Raw genomic sequence first — 21,871 nt, 5'->3', positions numbered from 1 at the left:
GAGGGTCTCACTCTGTTGCCTAAGCTGGAGTGCAGTGATAACAGTTAGGGCCCACTGCAGCCTCAAACTCCTGGGAGCAAAGTAATCCTCCCTCCTCAGCCTCCTGAGCAGCTGCTACCATGGGCATGTGCCACCATGCCTGGCTAATTTTTTTTAATTATTTTTTTGTAGAGATGAGGTCTCACTGTGTTGTTCAGGCTAGTCTCGAACTCCTGATCTCAAGCAATCTTCCCACCTCCACCTTCTAAAGTGTAGGGATTACAGGCATGAGCCACTATGCCCAGCCTGTTTTACGTATTTTAAAATATATATTCTCAGCAACAAAATAGTATGGAACTATGTGAACTGGTAATTGAAGCAAGCCAAGAACCAAAGTATAAGCACAATGGAGATGTAGACATGTAGAATTGAACTTCAGAAGCCAGATGTCTTCTGAATAGAGCCAAGATGGATAGGTCGTGTTCTAAATGCTTCATATAATGTAATGCAGATTTTAAATTGAACCATTTCTAATGGAATCTCTCTCATGGGCAATAGAAATAGATAATTGGCAGTAGCTAGTTTCCATTGGTTTGAAAGTTGAAAGTTTGAGGTCATGTTTTTATTTAATATATTTCAAAATTTTGTTTTTGTGTGATGTGGTGCAAAAATATCTCTTCAAGTAGACCTTAGTAAATTGGAATGTGTAGACCCGATACACAAAATTCTTTCTGAGTGGTCTGGTAAATGATACAGACTTCCTTATTACCTCAACACTAGAGTCCAGAAAAAGGATAGATGTCCTGTATCCTAAAATTATTCCTCTTCTTTTGTTTCATTTAACCTCTTTCTTTTCAGTAAAGTTATTAACAGTTCGTTTACTCCAGGCACTTAAAAAATATGACTTCTTAGGATCTGCCTTTGTCCTCTCACCTCAGTGATAGGCGAGTTTGATTTGACTAATACACAAAGTGTGACCTAATTATAAAACCCTGATCTTGTTTTCAAGACTAGACCTTTAGTGGCCATCATTTTCATAAATGATGGTGATTTTCTAAATGTAGAGTTTCTCAAATGTATTTGGATTTTCTTCTATTTTTTCCTACATCTTCTAGTAAACTATGAGGATTTGCTTCTTGATTAGCATATAATGAGTGTGCAAACTAATGTGAATTTCTTAAGTGTAGATAATAGTTTGTTGAATTAATCTGTGTTGTTAAACAACTAAATATTCCGGTGTGGGCTTTTTGTTTGTTGGTTTGTTTTTGGTATTGTAGCAGCCAAAGGATTACCTGATATGGATTCTTCGATCCTTATACACCACAATGGAGGTATCCCAGCCAACAAAAAACTCTCCACAACTTTGCCAGAGATAGAATACCGAGAAAAAGGGAAAGAAAAGGACAAGGATGCCAAAAAACACAACCTTGGAATAAATAACAACAATATTCTACAACCTGTAGACTCTAAAATACAAGAGATTGAGTATATGGAAAACCATATCAATAGTAAAAGATTAAATAATGATCTTGTGGGAAGTACAGAAAATCTCTTGAAAGAGGACTCATGCACTGCTTCCTCAAAAAATTACAAAAATGCCAGTGGAGTTGTGAACTCTTCACCTCGAAGTCATAGCGCCACAAATGGGAGCATTCCTTCCTCATCTAGTAAAAATGAGAAGAAGCAGAAATGCACTAGCAAGAGCCCAAGTACACACAAGGACTTAATGGAAAACTGTATTCCTAATAACCAGCTAAGCAAACCAGACGCACTGGTCAGGTAAGTGCACATGCTGCATCCTTACTAACACTTTCCAGTAAACTTGACATACTCTTGACATACTCCCATATGGGCCTGTAGGGATTGTTTGTAATCAGATATTGTGACTAGTGATGTGTGGTGTTTTACATGAGTTTGTTGGCCACCTTGTGTTATTGTTTTGAAGCATTGATTTCAGCTCTTTGCAGTGTTCTGAATAAGGAGTGACACTAAATTACTTCCCACATGTGACAAATTGACCTGTAACTTGATTCTTCTAGTCGTGTTGTAAGGCACTTCTTTGGTCCTTGTCCTTTTCTGTTTGCATGTCCAGAGTTCTCTTGGCATAAACACAAAAAGAAGAGTTTGTGCTTGTTCACGCAAATCTCTGTCAAACAGATATACATTGCAGGAGAGGGGTGAGAAAGTTGTCCTTACTACTTTGTGCTTGTTTTGTTTTTCTGTTTGTTTTTCTGCACTTAGAATATGAATTATCCTAGATAACTCTGGGAAATTTAGATTTGAAAAGCAATCTCTTTCACAAAAATCCAGGAGAAACAGTGTTAGACACAAAGTTTAATTAGGAATGTTCCTTTTCTCATTTTAATTAAAAGAATTTTTTTTTTTTTTTGAGACGGAGTCTTGCTCTATTGCCCAGGCTGGCACGATCTCGGCTCACTGCAACCTCCGCCTCCTGGCTCCAAGTGATTCTCCTGCCTCAGCCTCCCAACTAACTGGGATTACAGGTGCTTGCCGCCATGCCAGGCTAATTTTTTTGTATTTTTAATAGTGACAGGATTTCACCATGTTGCCCAGGCTGGTCTCAAACTCCTGACCTCAAGTGATCCACCTGCTTTGGCCTCCCAAAGTCCTGGGATTACAGATGTGAGCCACCATGCCCCGCCATAAAAGAATAACATTGTTTTATTACATTGACTGGCTCAGACTTAATTTTACTATATTTTATATGGCTTATGTTAGGCAAACACAAATATGTTCCTTTCACCTCAGATCTTTAATTTGGAAACTGAGATCTAAACTGGAGCTTTTTTGTGTGTATGTAACTCAAGAGGGCAATTGAAACTCTCCCCTTCCAGTAAGTTATATTCTTCTTTCTCTGGCTTGCTTTAGGCAGCCCTTTAGGCAGTCCGTTTATTCTAGGAGGGAGGTTTTCCAGCATTATAAATGGTATGAACTAGATTATTAATTTGTTTTAATTTTCTGATTGGCAGTTAAACTAAGCAAGGTATATTTGGGTTCTACTAATACAGGCTCTAGAGTTTTCACAGCCCCCAGGCTACTTTTGGAAGTGTGCTATTGCTGTTGCCTGGCTGGCATCCATATCCATTTGTTAGGACATTCTGGCCATTGTGCCCAGCAGAAAAAACACGTGGAAGAGAACTCTCCTCCAGATGCCCATGGGAGAAAGACCGATTAGTTTACCTTCTATTTCAGAGGAATATCCCACAAATTCACTAAATGCTATACACAAAACATCTGTCACAGCTATTTACCATCCTTTCTCCTACACATTTTTTTTTTTTGAGATAGGATCTCACTGTTTTGCCAAGGCTGGAGTGTAGTGGCGTGATCACAGCTAACTGTAGACTCTACCTCCCCAGGCTCAGGTTTTCCTCCCACCTCATTCTCCTGTGTAGCTGGGACTACAGGCGCATGCCACTATGCCTGGCTAATTTTTTAATTTTTTTGTAGAGAGGAGATCTCGCCATGTTGCCCAGGCTGACGCAAGTTTAGTAATAGCGGTCAAACTATTACTAAATGATGGTTTGTGATATTGATTGACTCTACTGTCTGATCTGCTTTTAGTAGAGAAGTTCAAGGACCCAGATGGCTAATTGTCCAGTAAGCTGGAGATGATGACATGGGTCCAGTGCCCCCGTGCCTACACCTAAGGAGTATGCTTCTTCTTGTGGTCACTAATGCGTACTCTGCCTTGACCTACAGTGCCCCAGGTATTACTCTGTTTTGGAGAACTACTTACTATCAAATGACTAAGAGACAACATTATAGTTAAGTAGGTTTATAAGCTCCCATGGTATTATTTTCAACTTTTAATGTTATAAAAAATAAGGGGATCGATAGACTGGATTAAGAAAATGTGGCACATATACACCATGGAATACTATGCAGCCATAAAAAATGAAGAGTTCATGTCCTTTGTAGGGACATGGACGAAACTGGAAACCATCATTCTCAGCAAACTATCGCAAGGACAAAAAACCAAACACCACATGTTTTCACTCATAGGTGGGAATTGAACAAGGAGAACACATGGACACAGGAAGGGGAACATCACACTCCGGGGACTGTTGTGGGGTGGGGGGAGGGGGGAGGGATAGCATTAGGAGATACACCTAATACTACATGACGAGTTAATGGGTGCATCACACCAACATGGCACATGTATACATATGTAACAAACCTGCACATTGTGCACATGTACCCTAAAACTTAAAGTATAATAATAATAAAATAAAATAAAGAATACTATGCAAAGAATATAGGTTTTTAAATCACACCTTGGTTGGATCCTGGACCTTCTATTTACTGTCTGAGTGGCCTTGGGCATATTATTTGACCCCTCTGATTTCCATTTCTTGGAAAGTTGAGATAAAACTAATAGAATAGTGCTGTTGTTAAGATACAGGCATTCAATAAATGTTGGTTCCCTTCCTTCCCCCCCCCCCAAAAAAAAGGATGATGTAAATATCCAATAATGGGAGAAATTTAAAATAAATTATGGTCCATCCATTTAATAAACTTTTCATATAGATACTATAAAATCATACTTTCAAGCCATATTAAAGAATATGGGGAAGTATGTCAAAGCATTTCATGAATAAAGGAGAAAGCAATTTAATGAAAAACAATTTTTTCTAATATACATAGAAAAATGATTTAAAGGGAAAATAACCAAATTGTTAACAATAGTTGTTATCCCTTGATAGTATTGGGCATTTATTTTTTCTTTTTATTTTCATACATTTTCACATTTTTCTATGATGAACAGCAATGAAAGAGTTGAAAAGGAAAGGCATCTATCTGAGCAGATTATCCAGCTTGGTTGGAGGAGGTCTTATCTTACTTCCTCCCACCCTTCCTTAGCCGTCGCCTCTGTTTCCTCGTTTGACTTCATGTATGTTTTGATCCATGTCAATAAGATTGTGACTGATTCAAACCTGACATGTTTGAGTTGTTAGCTAGAGAGTGGGTTTGTTATCCAGATGGAGCAGCCTGAACTCAGCAGTCTCTAAGACCCCTTCTGATGCAAACATACAGGGCTGACAGTATGTACATGCACTGTTTGCTTCTGCAGGCACACTTGGGGTGGTGCACAGTTTCAGGCCAACAAACTTCCTCAGGGATGCTTTAGCGATAAAATTGATCTCTCCTTTTTTTTTTTTTTATTTTAGATTTAGGAGGTACACGTGCGTTCATATGCAGGTTTGTTGCAAGGGCATATTGCATGATGCTGAGCTTTGGGCTTCTATTGATCCCATCACCTAGACAGTGAACATAGTACCCAATAGGAAGGTTTTTCAGCCCTTGACTGCCTCCCTCTCTTCCTCCTTTTCAAGTCCCTAGTGTCTGTTGTTCCAGTCTTTCTCTCCATGTGTCCCCAAGTTGATCTACCCTTTTCTAAGTGTTGAAGACAAAATTTGAAAACCAGTACTATATTAACTAACCAGTAACTCTACTATAATAATATAGATTAATTGCAACACATTCTACAGCTATGTCTGTCTGAAAACTGTGGGTGAGAACTGCTATTTTTGAGAAACCAATTCAGTGACTTTTGGGGGGAAAATTCATTACTGCTCCACCAGTTTCAAGGAGAATTCTTGTAGCTCGGTTTGGCTGTCCAATTAAGGTTTGATGGCTATTCCCTGTAAAAGGGCGGGCAGTCTGGCAGGTCTTTCTCAAGCTCTCTCAGCTCCAGGGATGTTCTTTAGTATGCTGTATACCATGGGTTAGCAAACAACAGCACACAGGCCAAATCTGGCCCACTGCCTGTTTTTGTAAAAATAAATTTTACTGGAACACAGCCGCTCTCATTCATTTACATCATATCAATGGCTGCTTTCGTGCTACAGTGGCAGGGCTGAATAGCTGCCACAGAGACTATGGCCTGCAAAGCCAAAAGTATATACTGTCTGGCCCTTTACAGAAAAAGTGTGCTGACGTCCATCATATAGTAGTCACTTGTTTTGACGATCTTTCCCCCTTATTAGATTGTGAGTTCCAGGGGGCAGAAGCTGGTTCTCTTCATTTTTAATATCTCTCTACAAAAATAGAGTGCTTAGTGAATGTTGAATCAATGAATGATACATGGTGACAAGGAACTGGGTGAATGGAAGAAGCTCTGCTTTACAAGGAAATACAGGAGAAAGTGGAGCAGAAGATGCTGGGTAGATTGCTAAGGTAAAGAAATGTGGAGGAAGGTGAGGAACCTGGGAATAAATAGGTGTTGCCTATAGGGTCCTTTCCTAGAAAGTTTGGGAACTTGCCAAAGGCAGTCTGGAGTACTCTGTTGGTTTTAGAAACATAAACCTTACAAAATGACCCTGTTTTCTACCAGCTTGATTTCTGAATTGTTTACCTAAGATATTTAAAAACAGACTTAATGTTGGAAGCCAAAAATGGTTTTGATTCCAACATGAGAAAAATTCTAGTCAAAAACAGAAAAAGCAATGAGGAAGATCAGTTGTTTTAACTAAGTACTAAGTTGGAAAGGAATAATATAAATTAGAATAAGGTTGGTTTAAAATTTTTCCTCAGGGGTCAATTAAAAATATTTTAAGTGTGAAAAAAATCATTACAATTTTAGATAAAGGAAAAAGAGAAAATAGTCCCACAATCATGATACAAATTGCTGTTAAAATTTTGTTGTCTTCTCATAGGCTAATTATATATAGTTGTCATCATAGCATTTTATAGTGTTTTTTAAAATAGGTTTTAATTTTTAGAACAGTTTTAGGTTCACAGAAAAATTGAGTGGAAGATACAGATTTCTCATATACCTGCTGTCCCCACACATGCCTAGCCTTCCCATTGTCAGCATCCCCCACCAGAGTGGTACATTTGTTACACACACGAACCTCCATTGACACATTATTATCAGTTAGTCCACAGTTTACATTAGAATTCATTCTTAGTGTTAAACAGTCTTATGGGTTGGAATACATTTATAATGGCATGTATCTACCTAATGTATAATATACAGAGTAGTTTTACTGCCCTAGAAATCCTCTGTGCTCCGTCCATCCATCCCTACCCTCCCCTGACCCCTGAGAAGTGCTGATCTTTTCACTATCTCTTTAGTTTTGCCTTTTCCAGAATGTTGTATGGTTGGAATGATATTGCATAGCCTTTTCAGATTGACTTCTTTCACTTAGTAATGTGCATTTAAGATTCCTCCATGTCTTCTATAATTTCTTTTTCTTTTCTTTTCTTTTCTTTTTTTCTGAGATGGGTTCTCACTCTGTCACCCAGGCTGGAGTGCAGTGGTGTGATCTCGGCTCACTGCAACCTCCACCTCCCAGGTTCAAGCGATTCTCCTGCCTCAGCCTCCTGAATAGTTGGGATTACAGGCGGCTGCCATCACACTCGGCTAATTTTTGTATTTTTGGTAGAGATGGGGTTTCGCTGTGTTGGCCAGGCTGGTCTTGAACTCCTGACCTCAGGTGATCTGCCTGCCTGGGCCTCCCAAAGTTCTGGGATTACAGGCGTGAGCCACCGCACCCGTCTATAATTTCTTTTTCCCCCCCCCCCCCGCCGAAATGGAATCTTGCTCTTGTTGCCCAGGCTGGAGTGCAAGGTGCTATCTCAGTTCACTGCAACCTTCACCTCCCGGGTTCAAGTGATTCTCCTGTCTTAGCCTCCCGAGTAGCTTGGATTACAGGCACCCACCACCATGCCCAGCTAATTTTTTGTATTTTTAGTAGAGACGGTTTTTTAGTAGAGATGGGGTTTCGCCATGTTAACCAGCTGGTCTTGAACTCCTGACCTCAGGTGATCCACCCACCTCGGCCTCCCAAAGTGCTGGAATTACAGGCATGAGCCACTGCGCCCAGGCAATTTTTTTTTTTTTTTTAAATATAGAGACAGGAACTTACTATGTTGCCCAAGCTGGTCTTGAACTCCTGTGCTCAAGTGATCAACCTGCCTCGGCCTCCCAAAGTGCTGGGATTACAGGCATGAGCCATCATGCCCAGCCTGCTCCGTGTCTTTTCCTGGCCTAATAGCTCATTTCTTTTTAGTACTGAATAATATTCCATTGTCTGGATATACCGCAAGTTTATCCATTCACCTGCTGTAGGACATCTTGGTTTTTTCCAAGTTTTGGCAATTATAAATAAAGCTATAAACATCTATGTGCCGGTTTTGGGGTGGACATAAGTTTTCAGCTTCTTTGGATAAATTCCAAGGAGCACAGTTGCTGGATCATAGAGTATGTTTAGTTATAAGAAACTGCCACAATGTCTTTGACAGTGGCTATACCATTTTGCATTCCCACCAACAATGAATGGGAGTTCCTGTAAATCCTGGCCAGCACTTGGTATTGTCAGTGTTATGGATTTCGGCCACCCTAATAGGTGGATAGTGGTATCTCGTTGTTTTAATTTGCATTTCCCTGGTGACATATGATATGATGTTACATCTTTTTATATGCTTGTTTACCATCTGTGCATCTTTTTTTGGTGAGGTGTCTGTTAAAGTCTTAGCCCACTTTTAAAATTTGTATAAATTCATGGTGTACAAGTGCAATTTTGTTACATGCATAGATTGTGTATTGGTCAAGTCAGGGCTTTCACCCAAATAATATACATTTTACCTGTTAACCAACTTCTCATTATCGACCCTCCTTCTATCCCCTCATCTTTCCGAGTCTGCATTGTCTATCATTCAACTCTGTGTCCATGTGTACACATTTTTTAGCACCCACTTATGAGTACAAACATGTAATATCAGGCTTTTCGCATCTGGCTTGTTTCACTTAAGATAATGACCTCCATTTCTACCCATGTTGCTGCAAAAGACATAATTTCATTCTTTATATGGCTGAACAATATTCCATTGTGTATGTATACCACATTTTCTTTATCCAGTCATCCATTGATGGACACTTAGGTTGATTCCATATCTTTGCTATTGTGACTAGTGTGGCAGTAAATATACAAGTGCAGGTATATTTTTGATACATTGATTTATTTTTCTTTGGGTAGCTAACCAGTAGTGGGATTGCTGGATCAAGTGGCGGTTTTACTTATAATTCTTTGAGGAATCTCCATACTGTTTGCCATAGAAGTTGAATTGATTTACATTCTCACCAGCAGTGTTTAAGGGTTTCCTTCTCTCCACATCCTTGCCAACGTGTGTTATTTTTTGTCTTTTTGATATTAGTTCTGCCCATTTTATTTATTTATTTATTTATTTTTGAGATGGAGTTTCACTCTTGTTGCCCAGGCTGGAGTGCAATGGTGCCATCTTGGCTCACTGCAACCTCCACCTCCTGGGTTCAAGCGATTCTCGTGCCTCAGCCTCTCGAGTAGCTGGGATTACAGACATGCACCACCATGCCCGGCTAATTTTGTATTTTTAGTAGAGATGGGTTTTCTCCATATTGGTCAGGCTGGTCTCAAACTCCTGACCTCAGGTGATCCACCTGCCTCAGCCTCCCAAAGTGCTGGGATTACAGGCGTGAGCCACCTCACCCGGCCAGTTCAGCCCATTTTAAAATCAGTGTGTTTGTTTTCTTATTGTTGAGTTCTAAGAGTTCTTCGTATATTTTCGATAATAGTCCTTTATCAGATGCCTTTTGCAAATGTTATACTTTCAGTCTGAGGCTTTTTATTCTCTTGACAGTGTCTTTTATAGAGCAGAAATTTTTATTTTAATGAGGTCTAGCTTGTCAATTTTTTCTTTCATAGATCATGCCTTTAGAGTTGTTTGTGCAGTTTTTGTGTCCTGCTTTTTTCACTTAAATTATATAAAAATCATTTTCTCAACTTAGTCTAACACTCATTTTTACATAGGGTGGAATATTCCATGGCAGGCCAGTGGGATCATTCAGAAAACATGCTCGGCCGGGCACGGTGGTTCACGTCCATAATCCTAGCACTTTGGGAGGCCAAGGCGGGTGGATCACTTGAGGTCAGGAGTTTGAGACCAGCCTGACCAACATGGTGAAACCTTGTCTCTGCTAAAAATACAAAATTAGCTGGGCATGGTGGCGCACACCTTTAACCCCAGCTACTTGGGAAGCTGACGCAGGAGAATCGCTTGAACCCAAGCGGCAGAGGTTGCAGTAAGCCAAGATCATGCCACAGCACTCTAGCCTGGGCAACAAAGCAAGGCTCTTTCTCAAAAAAAAATAAAAAAGAAATCACTCTCTAAGATCAGGCAGAGCAGGGTGCGACACCTGAACTGCTGTCCTGAAGTTTCAAGGCCTGCAGAGGAATCAACAATTTTGTTTGTACTTGCCACAAGGTTCCCTCTCAAAACAGCCCAAGACCATGTGGTTTCTTGTCGGCAATTGTTACTTCTTTCAGTTTCCTTGTTAAGGGAGAGAATTTAACACTTTGAGTTAACAAAATACTAAGTGATCCATAATCTGCAGAAATGTTGAAGCAAATGTATCTTCTCTGTTTATTTCCATTCCACTGCCTTTTTTGTTAAGACAAATTCATCTTTTTTATTATAGTGTTTATTTTTAATATGATATCAACCCTTTAAAGTAGTTGAATTCTATCTGGTATAAAGAGTCATAAAGGAAATGTATCCAGAGTTTGCTTGGTAGAGTACCATTTAATAAAACTGAGTAGAAATTAGAATGATGATTTTTTTTTTTTTTTTTTTTTTTGCAAGTAGAAGAGATCTAAGAGCTATCTAGACCAGCTTCCTTGAACTCTGTTGTTTTTCATTTTTATCAATGAAGTAAATGAACCCTAGAAGATTACATGGCTGGTGTGGGTGACCAAGCTTAGGGTGACGGTGCCAGGACCAGAACTGAAGTTTTTTGACTTCTGGAACCCTTTCTGTTACACCATAGTACTTTAAAAATTTTTATCAACTTGCTTGCTTTTTCTGCTTTATATTTTTTTGGCTTTTTGTTTTGAATGCAAATACAACTAACATTGGCCCAAGGATTGGCACTAGAATGAGATTCTAGGATCTCATGGTTAAAATCTGTAGAAAAAATGGTTAGAATTTCAGATTTTTTTTTTCTGCTAGAGAGGTGCTGTTGTGTGTTAAAAATTCTTGCTCTTGCCAAAGACACATGAGTGTACTTACTTATCTCTAAATAGAAGGGAGCCAGCTGCTTGTGTCCTTGAAAGCTTACAGGATCTCTGAGACTTCAACTCTGATTAGGGCTAGCTTGGGAATTGGTCTGGTCCAGACAGCCTAGAGCCCCACAGCATGGGAATTGTTCTTTATGTCTGGAGTAGGCTTAGCTTGGCAGCAGCAGATTTAAGAGCCCTGAACTAGAAGACTTGAGACCAGAGATGTAACCATCAACTTACCCTGCAGAGAGGCCACCATTAACCTGGTTCCTCATTCTTGCTTCGAAGGCCTAGAGTCCTGGGGTGTGCACATTGCCATGATGGTGAGCTCCTAGAAATTTTGAAGCCATGGAAAAGAAAGTGCCTTTTCTTAAGGAGAATATGGAAATCTGGGTAAAGTGTAATATATTGAATACTCACTCTTTTATTCCGCTCCAAATTCATTTGGTTATTTTAGGCACATCAAAATGATATTACTTATAACTTGGTTTGCTCCCATAATTAGTTCTGTTTATTTAGAGACTTGAGAGCCTGAAAGGAAATGGGGAAAACATTGCTCAGGATTTTTTTCAGGAATCTCTAAGCAACTGGTAGACCTGCCTCAGAGAAGAGGGAGGCATAGAGAGGCACTTTGGGAGATTTTAACTCATTTGTTTACACTGAGGAGTGTTTTTTGGTTTTTTTTGTTTTGTTTTGTTTTTGGAGACGGAGTCTCACTCTGTCCCCCAGGCTGAAGTGCAATGGCGCAATCTGGGAACCTTCACCTCCCAGGTTCAAGTAATTCTCCTGCCTCAGCCTCCCAAGTAGCTGGGATTACAGGCAGTGCCACCACATCTGGCTAATTTTTTTATTTTTTTTAGTAGAGACGGGGTTTCACCATGTTGCCCAGGCTGGTCTCGAGCTCCTGACCTCAAGTGATCTGCCTGCCTTGGCCTCCCAAAGTGCTAGGATTACAGGCGTGAGCCACCACACCTGGCTGAGAAGTGTTTAATTTATATGCAAGTACTAATTTAAATTAACAAATCTGAATCTAGAGAAATATTTTTAGAGCATATATATTGATAACAACATAATCTATAAATAAGCTATGTAATGTTCTAGTCATCAGTGAGTATGTTGATTAGTATTGTGTTGTCTGTGATACGAGTTTTTGTGATTCATTCCTTTCTGGTTTAAGTTGGTGAGTGAGCAAAGTGTCATTGCCCTTCATTGTACTTTCTAGCCCACTTAAACCTTGTATTTATGTTTTATGATTTTAAAACATGAATCTGCCCTTTTTTCCTTAAAAGGGCAGATGAAGATAGCAAATGTTAAAAACGATCAGCTTTCCTCTGTGACTAGACTTTCCTGATGGCACACATTGCTCAAATGTGGCTTGACTAGGAATTCACAGACTTTCATACTTCTGAATTTAACCTTGTCTTCCAGCTACCAGCATTTAATACTGCTGTGTAACCTCTGACTTTTTTTTTTTTTTTTTTTTTTTTTTTGAGACAGAGTCCTGCTCTGTCACCCAGGCCGTAGTGCAGTGGTCCGATCTCGGGTCACTGTAACCTCTGTCTTCTGGGTTCAAATGATTCTCCTGCCTCAGCCTCCCGAGTAGCTGGGACTACAGGCGTGCGCCACCATGCCTGGCTAATTTTTGTAGAGACAGGGTTTCACCATATTGGCCAGGCTGGTCTCGAACTCCTGACTTTGTGATCCACCCGCCTCAGCTTCCCAAAGTGCTGGGATTACAGGCATGAGCCACCGCGCCCGGCCAACCTCTGACTTTTATAAGACTCCTTGGTGTATTTGGTCTTGCAGTTTAGGAAAAAACTAAAGTAGATGTTTTAGGGTACTTATTTTTTGTTTCTCTACATTATAAGATGTCTACACCCAATTTAAAATTATACATTTGTTGAATAGAAAGGACTATATTTTTAGATACTGATTTTTCATAATCAGTGGATTCAATATGATTTGGTGTGAATAACTGTAAAACAGAGCAAAGTGAAGAGAGAATCCAAGATGTCCCTATTTTGTGATCTTAGAGAAACATTTCAAAGCCACTAGCAAATTTGGGGGCTAATGCTATTTACTATCTATCTTTCTATCATTCTTTATCTCTTGTAGGCAACTGGCCTGGGTCAGGGTTAGGAATGGTTGAGGCTGGCTCCCAGCTCCAGGGCAAGAGAGAAAGTTGCAACAGAAGGTGGAGAAGAAGATTCAGAGCATGTAGCCCAAGGTTGTTAATAGGCATGAAGCAAGAATAGAATCCAAAGCTGGGACCTGACCATTGGGTTGAAGCAAGACAGAGCGGTCAGTTTAGGAGACAGAGCCTGTGAGCATTCCCTGGACTGGTAACCCAGGGGCAGGTGGCCTTTCATGGACGATTCCATCCTTCTCCCAAGGCCCTGATGAGTCCTTAGTGGGGAACCACAGTAGTTAAGTGGGAAAGATAAACAATTCGCTTGAAAGGTGCAAGCCCATCTTAAGGTAATTAAAGGAACCCAAGATTGTCTGCTAAAGTGGGGTGGGGAGGGGGCAGGTAGCAAAACAGATTGTATAGTATGAATCCATGGAAAAATATGGGTAGGGGCTGGGCTCAGTGGTTCACACCTGTAATCCCACACTTTGGGAGGCTGAGGCAGGTGGATCAGTTGAGGTCAGGAGTTCGAGACCAGCCTGGCCAACATGGCGAAACCCCGTCTCTACTAAAAATATAAAAATTAGCTGGGCGTGGTGGCATGTGCCTGTAGTCCCAGCTACTCAGGAGGCTGAGGCACGAGAATCACTTGAACCTGGGAGTCAGAGGTTGCAATGAGCCAGGGTCGCACCTCTGCACTCCAGCCTGGGCCACAGAGTAAGAACCTGTCTTTAAAAAAAATTAAAAATATATATGGGTAGGGCCGGGTACGGTGGCTCACACCTGTAATCCCAGCACTTTGGGAGGTCAAAGCAGGTGGATCACATAAGGCCAGGAGTTCGAGACCAGCCTTGCCAACATGGCAAAACTCTGTCTCTACTAAAAATACAAAAATTAGCTGAGTGCAGTTTCGGGTGCCTGTAATCCCAGCTACTCGAGAGGCTGAGGCATGCAACTCACTTGAACCTGAGAGGCAGAGATTGCAGTGAGCAGAGATCGTGCCACTGCACTCCAGCCTGGGCGACAGAGCAAGGCTCTGTCTCAACAAAAAAAAAAAAAAGAAAGAAAGAAAGAAAGAAAGAAAGAAAGAAAGAAAAATATAGGTAGATATATTTCTCATGTGCACAGAAAATTACTTGAAATATATACCAGATGGTCGATTGTAGTTGACTGCCAGAGACATTTACTTTCTGCATTGTTTATTTCTGTATAGTTTAAGTTTTTATAACATGCTTATTATACCATAATAGAACGTAAGCTCAGTAAGGGCAGGGAACTTATTTTCACTGGTTTGTCACAGTACACAGTGCTTGGCTAGCACAGAGTAGATACTCAATAAATACTTGTTGAATTAATAAATACTACCTTTGTGCAGGGAAAATACTAGGAAGCAGGGAGGGTGGCGCCCAGTAATTTTATCACAGTGCAACTCAAAGGCTTTTGAAGTTAGAAAACCTGAATATCACATTAGACCCAATCGAGGACTGCACATCCAGTGTCAAACTCTTTGTTATTTTTGAGGTTATTAATAATTTTATTTCTAAATAGAAAGTCTCTTTGCTCCAAACCCCTTTTCTTGGTATTTCACAGAAAGTTTTAAAATCCAGCACTCCGTCAGTAGTTTTTCCCAAGGCTTTGAAAGAGGTGTAAGAATTTCTGGAAGTTACAAGGGAAAAGAGGAGAAAAGTCCTCTGAGACACTGTTGTCAAAAAAGGCATTTGCTCTGGCAGTGGGGTTGGTTGTGCTTCAGGGCCAAGGAATCTAGACACAAGCCTCATCTCAGCCAGGAACAGGGAAGATAATCTCAGTTTGCCTTGTCTTATTCATCTTTTCTGGTGGGTCTAGCCCTCTCTCTCCTTGCCAGTCCCAGATCATTCTTTGTCTTTGTGGTAGCTGGAAATACAGCTCAGATCCCACGTTAAAAAATATATATATTATACTTTGAGTTCTGGGATACGTGTGCAGAATGTGCAGGTTTGTTACACAGGTACATACATGCCATAGTGGTTTGCTGCACCCATCAACCCGTCATCTACATTAGGTATTTCTCCTAATGCTATCCCGCCCCTAGCCCCCCACCCTCAACAGGCCCCGGTGTGTGATGTTCCCCTCCCTGTGTTCATGCGTTCTCATTGTTCATCTCCCACTTATGAGTGAGAACATGCGGTGTTTGGTTTTCTCTTCCTGTGTTAGTTTGCTGAGAATGATGGTTTCCAGCTTCATCCATGTTTCTGTTCCAACCTTCTCTCCAAGGAGATCCTCCAGGTTAGAATATGCGTTTGGCTGCTTTCTCTCTAATGCTACATAGAGAATGGTAAATTTGTTTGTTCTCTTCTGCTTTGAATGCATTTTGCTTGTGTCAGGAGTAGTTTGCGGAAGAAAATCTGATCTTGGTAGACAGTGATTCAGGCTTTGGGGGTTCCCCTAGCTGCTTTCCTTACAGGTGGCTACACAACAGGGTGCTGACAGATTACTGCAGAGTCACCTGCTTGACCCCTCCCTGAGTGATGGCGACCACAGCCGGCCTTTCTACTTCTGTGAGGCATAAAATAATTTTCCGGAACAGCATTATTCTAGCTGAGATATAAAATTATAATAAAAATGTATGAAATTTTAGAATGGGAACTGTGAAAACTAGACACTTAGATGTTCTAGCTAGACTAAATTGAATATGTTGGCTATAGCTGCTGCTGAATTATTTGGAAATTATCAAGTGGGAAAAAATAAGTAGTAGAGCCGTCCGTCTATTTAGTAAGTTTAGTGTGTTTTCTGTCTCTGTGGAAACATGTTTTTGATTTATGTTTTTCTAGCACTATGTCTGAGCAGATATACTTTGTTGGACCTGATTTTCATTTTCTGCTATAACCATAATATTTTCTATACCTATAGTTTGACTCTGTTTATATTAATATACAATATAGTTTGAGTTTATTTTAACCATTGCGGGAATTTAAAACTATCGTATTCTGGGATATAAATGTGGTAATAGAGGCATGATTTTATACTTAAACAGGGTTATTTTGTGGCTTGAAAAACGTGGCATTTTAGAAACTAGGCATAAGTGAATTTAAGCAAGCAGTTTACCGAATGTCTCCGTATCTAAGAGGCCAAACAAGAAGGTGATTATGGTGTATGGATAAATTATGAAGTAACATGTAGGTTATTGGGGAGGGGGCTTCTACATAAACATGAAAAAAAAATTTTTATGTTGAGTCCCGAGAGTTTATTCTATCAAAACTGATTTCTAGATAGGCTGTTTGAAAGTTTACTCCCTAGAATTGAGAAGGAACTATTAGAAAACTTTGAAAGGCTTTGTGTTAAATTCTGAGTCAGTACCTCTGTTGGCATATAATGAATTTAGTTTTTCATCTAAGGGGGTTAGGGGTGGATTCCCTGAAGGGAAGGTAACCCCAAGGAAAAGGAACCATATTCTTTAAATATTATTCATGCTATCATTTAGAAACTGGCTATTTGGATACTTTGCAAGCCAATGTGGGTATATTTCATCTTTGCAAATCTCTTGGGTACCTCTTAGATCTTTAAAACCAACTTTCAGTTTCTTTTTTATAGGTAGAATGACAACTCTCCTCTATCACAAGGTACATTTCACTTTTCTTGTTAGAGTGTTCCAATAGATTCAAAACAGAAACACAAATTAATGAATTAGAAAGGACCATTGCTCCCCCCACACTCTGCTCCAGAGCAAGTATTGCAGATTCAGACTCCTACAGGAGTGAGTGAGGCAGGCTAGGGTGAGCATTCTGGAGTCTGGCATTGTCATCATTCTCATTCAGTACTGAACCTGACACCTAGCATTTGGGGAGCATAAACCCTTCCAAAGGGGACAGCCAGTTGTTGCCATGGGGGATTGTAGGCCCAATGTTGCCAAGTCTTCTGATACTTTGGGGAGATGCTGAAAATATCTTTACGTGAAACCTCTCAGTTAAAACACTTTTTTTTTAACATCATGTAGGAGGAGGGTCAAACAAAACATGTTTATGGGCCATATTGGCTCACCAGTTTGCAACCTCTGTGCCTCACTTTTTCTGTTATACTTGTGTTTTGCTCCCTCTAGCCCTCTGGCCCCACCAGTGAAAACTTGACTTTCCTTTAGCAAGGACTTTTCTATTAGGGAATACCTGGTAAATCCTGTGAACTAATCTGCCATATATTAATGGGACCTTTTTGCTTTTTCTTCTTCAGTCTTCTGTGCTCCTAGAAAATAGGCCATGTTGACGGTACCTCTCTGGAGTGAAACACCACTCCCTTTACTGTTAAATTCTCACACCTGACTGTGAGGCTTTCATACCACTTAGAAGGAGAGGGGACAGCCTTGTGATAAGGGTGGTTTGGGGCCTTCTGGCATTCCTCAAACTATACTGTGCAGAGAGCTGCTTACTCCATCTGTGTCTAGGACTGGTAACTTCTTCTACATCAAGATATTTTTCTACTGTGTTCTCAGAGCACAAAATACACCAAAACTCAGGATGTGGGTCCTGCTTCTTCACAGACGACACAGGGTTGGCTTAGAATTTGAACTTCGCAGCACCATTTCTTGTAGTGTGTGGTACAGTGAAGTCTCAAGTCAGAGCAGTGCCTCCTCTCCTGCAGTCAATGTTGTACGTAACCAAGAGATCTTTCCAAAGAGAGCAGGACAAACAGGACAATAAACTGCAGCTAGAGAATCTAAATTTAGAAAAACTATTATTTTGATAGGAGCAGATGAATAGGAAGTAGTTGAGGTAGATTTAAAAACTGAGGCATTCTCGGCCGGGCACTGTGGCTCACGCCTGTAATCCCAGCACTTTGGGAGGCCGAGGCAGGCGGATCACGAGGTCAGGAGATCGAGACCATCCTGGCTAACACGGTGAAACCCCGTCTCTACTAAAAATACAAAAAAATTAGCCGGGCAAGGTGGCGGGCGCCTGTAGTCCCAGCTACTCGGGAGGCTGAGGCAGGAGAATGGCATGAACCCGGGAGGCAGAGCTTGCAGTGAGCCAAGATCGTGCCACTGAACTCCAGCCTGGGCAACAGAGCGAGACTCGGTCTCAAAAACAAACAAACAAAAAACAGGCATTCTCTGTATCAGAAAGTTAAAGTTCCCCTTTTTTGGAGTGACCTAAAAAGTTTATGTTGGCTGAGCATGGTGGCTCACGCCTGTAATCTGAACACTTTGAGAGGCCGAGGTGGGAGGATCACTTGAGTCCAGGAGTTAGCTTGACCAGTCTGGTCAACATAGCAAGACCCAGGCTCTACAAAAAAAAAAAAAGAAAAGGAAAAAAAGTAAGAGACTTGGATTTTCCCTAAGGTTTTGGGTTGTTCTGAAACTGCCCTGTTACATGGGCAAATCTGAGAGTGTCAGTGAATGCGGAACAGAATAGGGAGCAGGTTAGCAGTATCCTCTTTTAAAATTATCGAATAATAATTAAAATGTTAAAAATAAGTTATGCATATTATATCTGATTTTGAAAAGGAAGAGATAACCACTATTTTATATCCTCCCAGCATTTTTCTCTTGCATATATATTCTTTTTACAAAATTAAGCTCATACTATGTATGTTTTGTAGCTTTTATTTTTCACAGACTCTATCATGAGCATTCTTCCATGTCATTGAATATTCTTCATTGGTGATTTTTTAATGATTTAATTTTTTAATGACAATCAAATGTGAATGTACTGTAATTTAGCCACCCTTCTGTTGAATATCTAAGTGCTTATGATTTTTTTCTTATTACAACAGACAAGCTTTTACATAAGATATGAATATTAATGACTGCTGATACACACTTGTCAAATCTGACTAGATTCCTTTATGGACCTTACTAAAATGACTAGTTCTTGGCACTCACAGCTTTATTCTTGAAGAACTTTAAGAAGTCAGTAAGTACCCTATTTCCCTAAATGACCAGTTGTGTGAAAGTCTCTAGAATTCTTTTCTGTCTCTCTTTGCATTCCTTTAGGAAAATTAATGTGTTTGCCTTTTGTGTTTGACAGATTATGGAGCAGAGACATAAAGTACTTTGTAACATGGCTTCACCTAGTAATCAGGTCATCAAGCTCTTGCTTGTTTTTGTACACTTATGCCTTGTAGTCACTACAGTGACACCAGAGGCAGCTTCATGTCAGTATTTCCAAATCTGTGGTTTATACCTGCTACATTGAAGCAGGGTCATGTAGTGTAGGCCTCACTTAAGATGGGATATATCTACCATATACTTAAAATACATTTTTCTGTGAATGACCCAAGCTACCTATCCTGTCAGTGTGAGTGACCTGGAAAGCAGAGGGGGAGGAGTTGGTATAGAGGGTAATCAGTATTTCTTCTGAGGACAGAGCTTTGATTTATGAGCTCAACTTTCTGCACAGACAGCTGTGTGGTCCTTAAACAAGTCTTGTCTTGTATGATTAATGTGTACCAGGGGAACTCCTAATGGAACTAGGTACTAATCGAGATGAAGCAGTTGCTCTTCATTAATTCTTTTCATGTGCACCTGCCTTCCTTAAAAGCAAATGCCCACTTACCCCTGTTCCCTTCAGCCACTATTTAAATTAAAAATTGGATGGTCTGCTGTAGATAGGTTTCCAGAGCCTCTTATGTCGTAACACTGACCCTGTTCCATTGTGAGCACTGAGGAGATAGACACAGAGTGAAGATTAGTGACATGATCTATAAGGATTGGAAGAAACTTTAGAAATACAGTCCCAGCTTCTAATTTTGTAGCACAGTCCCTGGCTTCAAAGAACTTATAGTCTTGTTAGAAATACAATACAGTCACAGGAAAAGATTAAACATCAGAACAGCAGCAACAAAAAGAAGCCCAGCACAGGGCAATGGTTTGATGCCAAATGTGAAACACTAACATGGAGAGCTTTAGGGTTTTAGAAGGAGAAGAGATATTGGGCACCGTGTGCTGGAGAGTTTAATTTTTGTTGTTTTTTAACTGAGCCTTGAAGAATGGGTAAGATTGAAAAATGGAGGCCATTCCTCCCAAAGAGGTAACATAGTAAAAGGCAGAAAATGTCTGGAAAACAAGGAGTGGGTCATTTTGGCTGATGTGAAGGGTTTGTTAGAAAACCTACCTTTCAATTAGTTGGCTGTATAATTTGGAGATGACTTTCTGAAGCCCCTTCTCCTACAGAGCAAGCAGCAGGGTAAGTTCTGTATTGCAGAGCCTAGAGCCTCTCTGTCACTTGCTCTTTAGAGTTCATAGATAACCAGCAAAGCTGAGGCTCCTTATCATCCCCAGGGGTTCATGGGGTCCAACCTGCAGCCCACAGACATATATCCTTAGGTGGTTTTCTGGAATGGGTATGGGCTGTGACTCATAGTCACCCCTAGGTGAAGTCTTGGCCGAGAAAAAGGTCTGCTTCTTTTTTATAAGACTTGATTCCTGGGGAAATTTACTGCCCTGATGCCTTAAACTTCCCCTATGCTTTCAGTCAGGCCTCATAAAGCTGAAGTCAGGCTTAAAACCATGAAGTATTGGCAGTAGCCACTGAAGACTTTTAAACTTTCAGTGAAGGCATAGTGGTGTGGGCTGTAATTCAGGTAATTCACAAGAGATAAGAATTACAAACATTTAGACATAGTATCTCCCTACCTTTTCAGATACTTAAAAACAATACCCATTTCAACTAAAGCTAATACTTAAATACTGTGTTTCAGCTGGGCGTGGTGGCTCAGGCCTGTAATCCCAGCACTTTGGGAGGCCAAGGCAGGCAGATCACTTGAGTTCAGGAGTTCAAGACCACCTGGCCAACATGGTAAAACCCCATCTCTACAAAAAATACAAACATTAGCCAGGCATGGTGGTACGTGCCTATAATCCCAGCTACTCAGGAGGCTGAGGCACAGGAATCACTTGAGCCCAGGAGGCAGAGGTTGCAGTGAGCCGAGATCATGCCACTGCACTCTAGCCTGGGCGACAGAGCGAGACTCTGTCTCAAAAAATTTTTTTCAATAAATAAATACTGTATTTATTTTATCACCAGGTGTTCTTCCAGATACTCAAAGATATTTTTCCTCTTTAGCCTGTCTGAAAGGCTAACATTTGAACTTCATTCCTTTGGTCAATTAGCAGATTGCCCTTTATTAAAATGTAAATCTCTTCCTCTTAAAATTAAATTTAAATAATTATTAATCATTTACATTACAGTTTATCTTAATTGGGTAGGATTAGGGAGAAGGTGAGATATAGTTAAGGTTTGGCGTAAGAGTGATCCTTAAACTTGACACTTTTGCTTTGAAGTCAGCCTGGCATCTGACACAGGGACCTGAGAAAGTGCTGCTGTATGGGTCCCAACTCTTGCTGTGAGTTAGATAATAGGATTCAGAGGTAGCTTCACAACTCCCTTAGAAGTTGAGTGCTATCTTTTGAAATTATCAGTAAAGTGAGTAGGAAAGTTGCCTGGACCTGATGTGTAATAATTTAGAACCCTGGCTTGTTCAGTTGGACAAAAATGGACATATTTATTGTACATATAAACTCCAGCTTTGCCATGGGCCCTGTCTGTGTCCAAAGTGGTGATGCCACAGGGCAGGCCTTTGTAAGGGTGAAAACTGGCTCCACAAGAATTAGGCAAGAAGGAAGTGCATTTATTTCCTGACTAAGCGTTACTAAAGCTTGGTTCAGATGTATCTGGCCCATTATTTTTTTTTTAAATGAGATTGTAGCTCTTCTGGAGAAAACTACTCTTTT

At 40.4% G+C, this 21,871-nt stretch overlaps 1 protein-coding gene across 4 annotated transcripts in view; it reads left to right on the top strand.

The window, feature by feature from the left end:
- MACO1 (macoilin 1) overlaps nucleotides 1-21,871 on the top strand; it is a 68,438-nt gene that overhangs the window by 26,851 nt on the left and 19,716 nt on the right. For all 4 annotated transcript variants that reach the window (XR_010157595.1, XR_010157587.1, XM_063812139.1 and 1 more), the window contains 1 exon segment: nucleotides 1,257-1,758. Coding sequence is in view for 2 of the 4 variants with exons in the window: in XM_063812139.1 (XP_063668209.1) it covers nucleotides 1,257-1,758 (502 nt within the window). In the remaining 2 variants the exon portion in view is untranslated.

This window comes from Pan troglodytes, chromosome 1, assembly GCF_028858775.2.
Source record: "Pan troglodytes isolate AG18354 chromosome 1, NHGRI_mPanTro3-v2.0_pri, whole genome shotgun sequence".
In the NCBI taxonomy this organism is placed as follows: domain Eukaryota; kingdom Metazoa; phylum Chordata; class Mammalia; order Primates; family Hominidae; genus Pan; species Pan troglodytes.
Note: the sequence above shows the minus strand (reverse complement) of the source record. Positions and strands in the feature narration are given on the sequence as shown.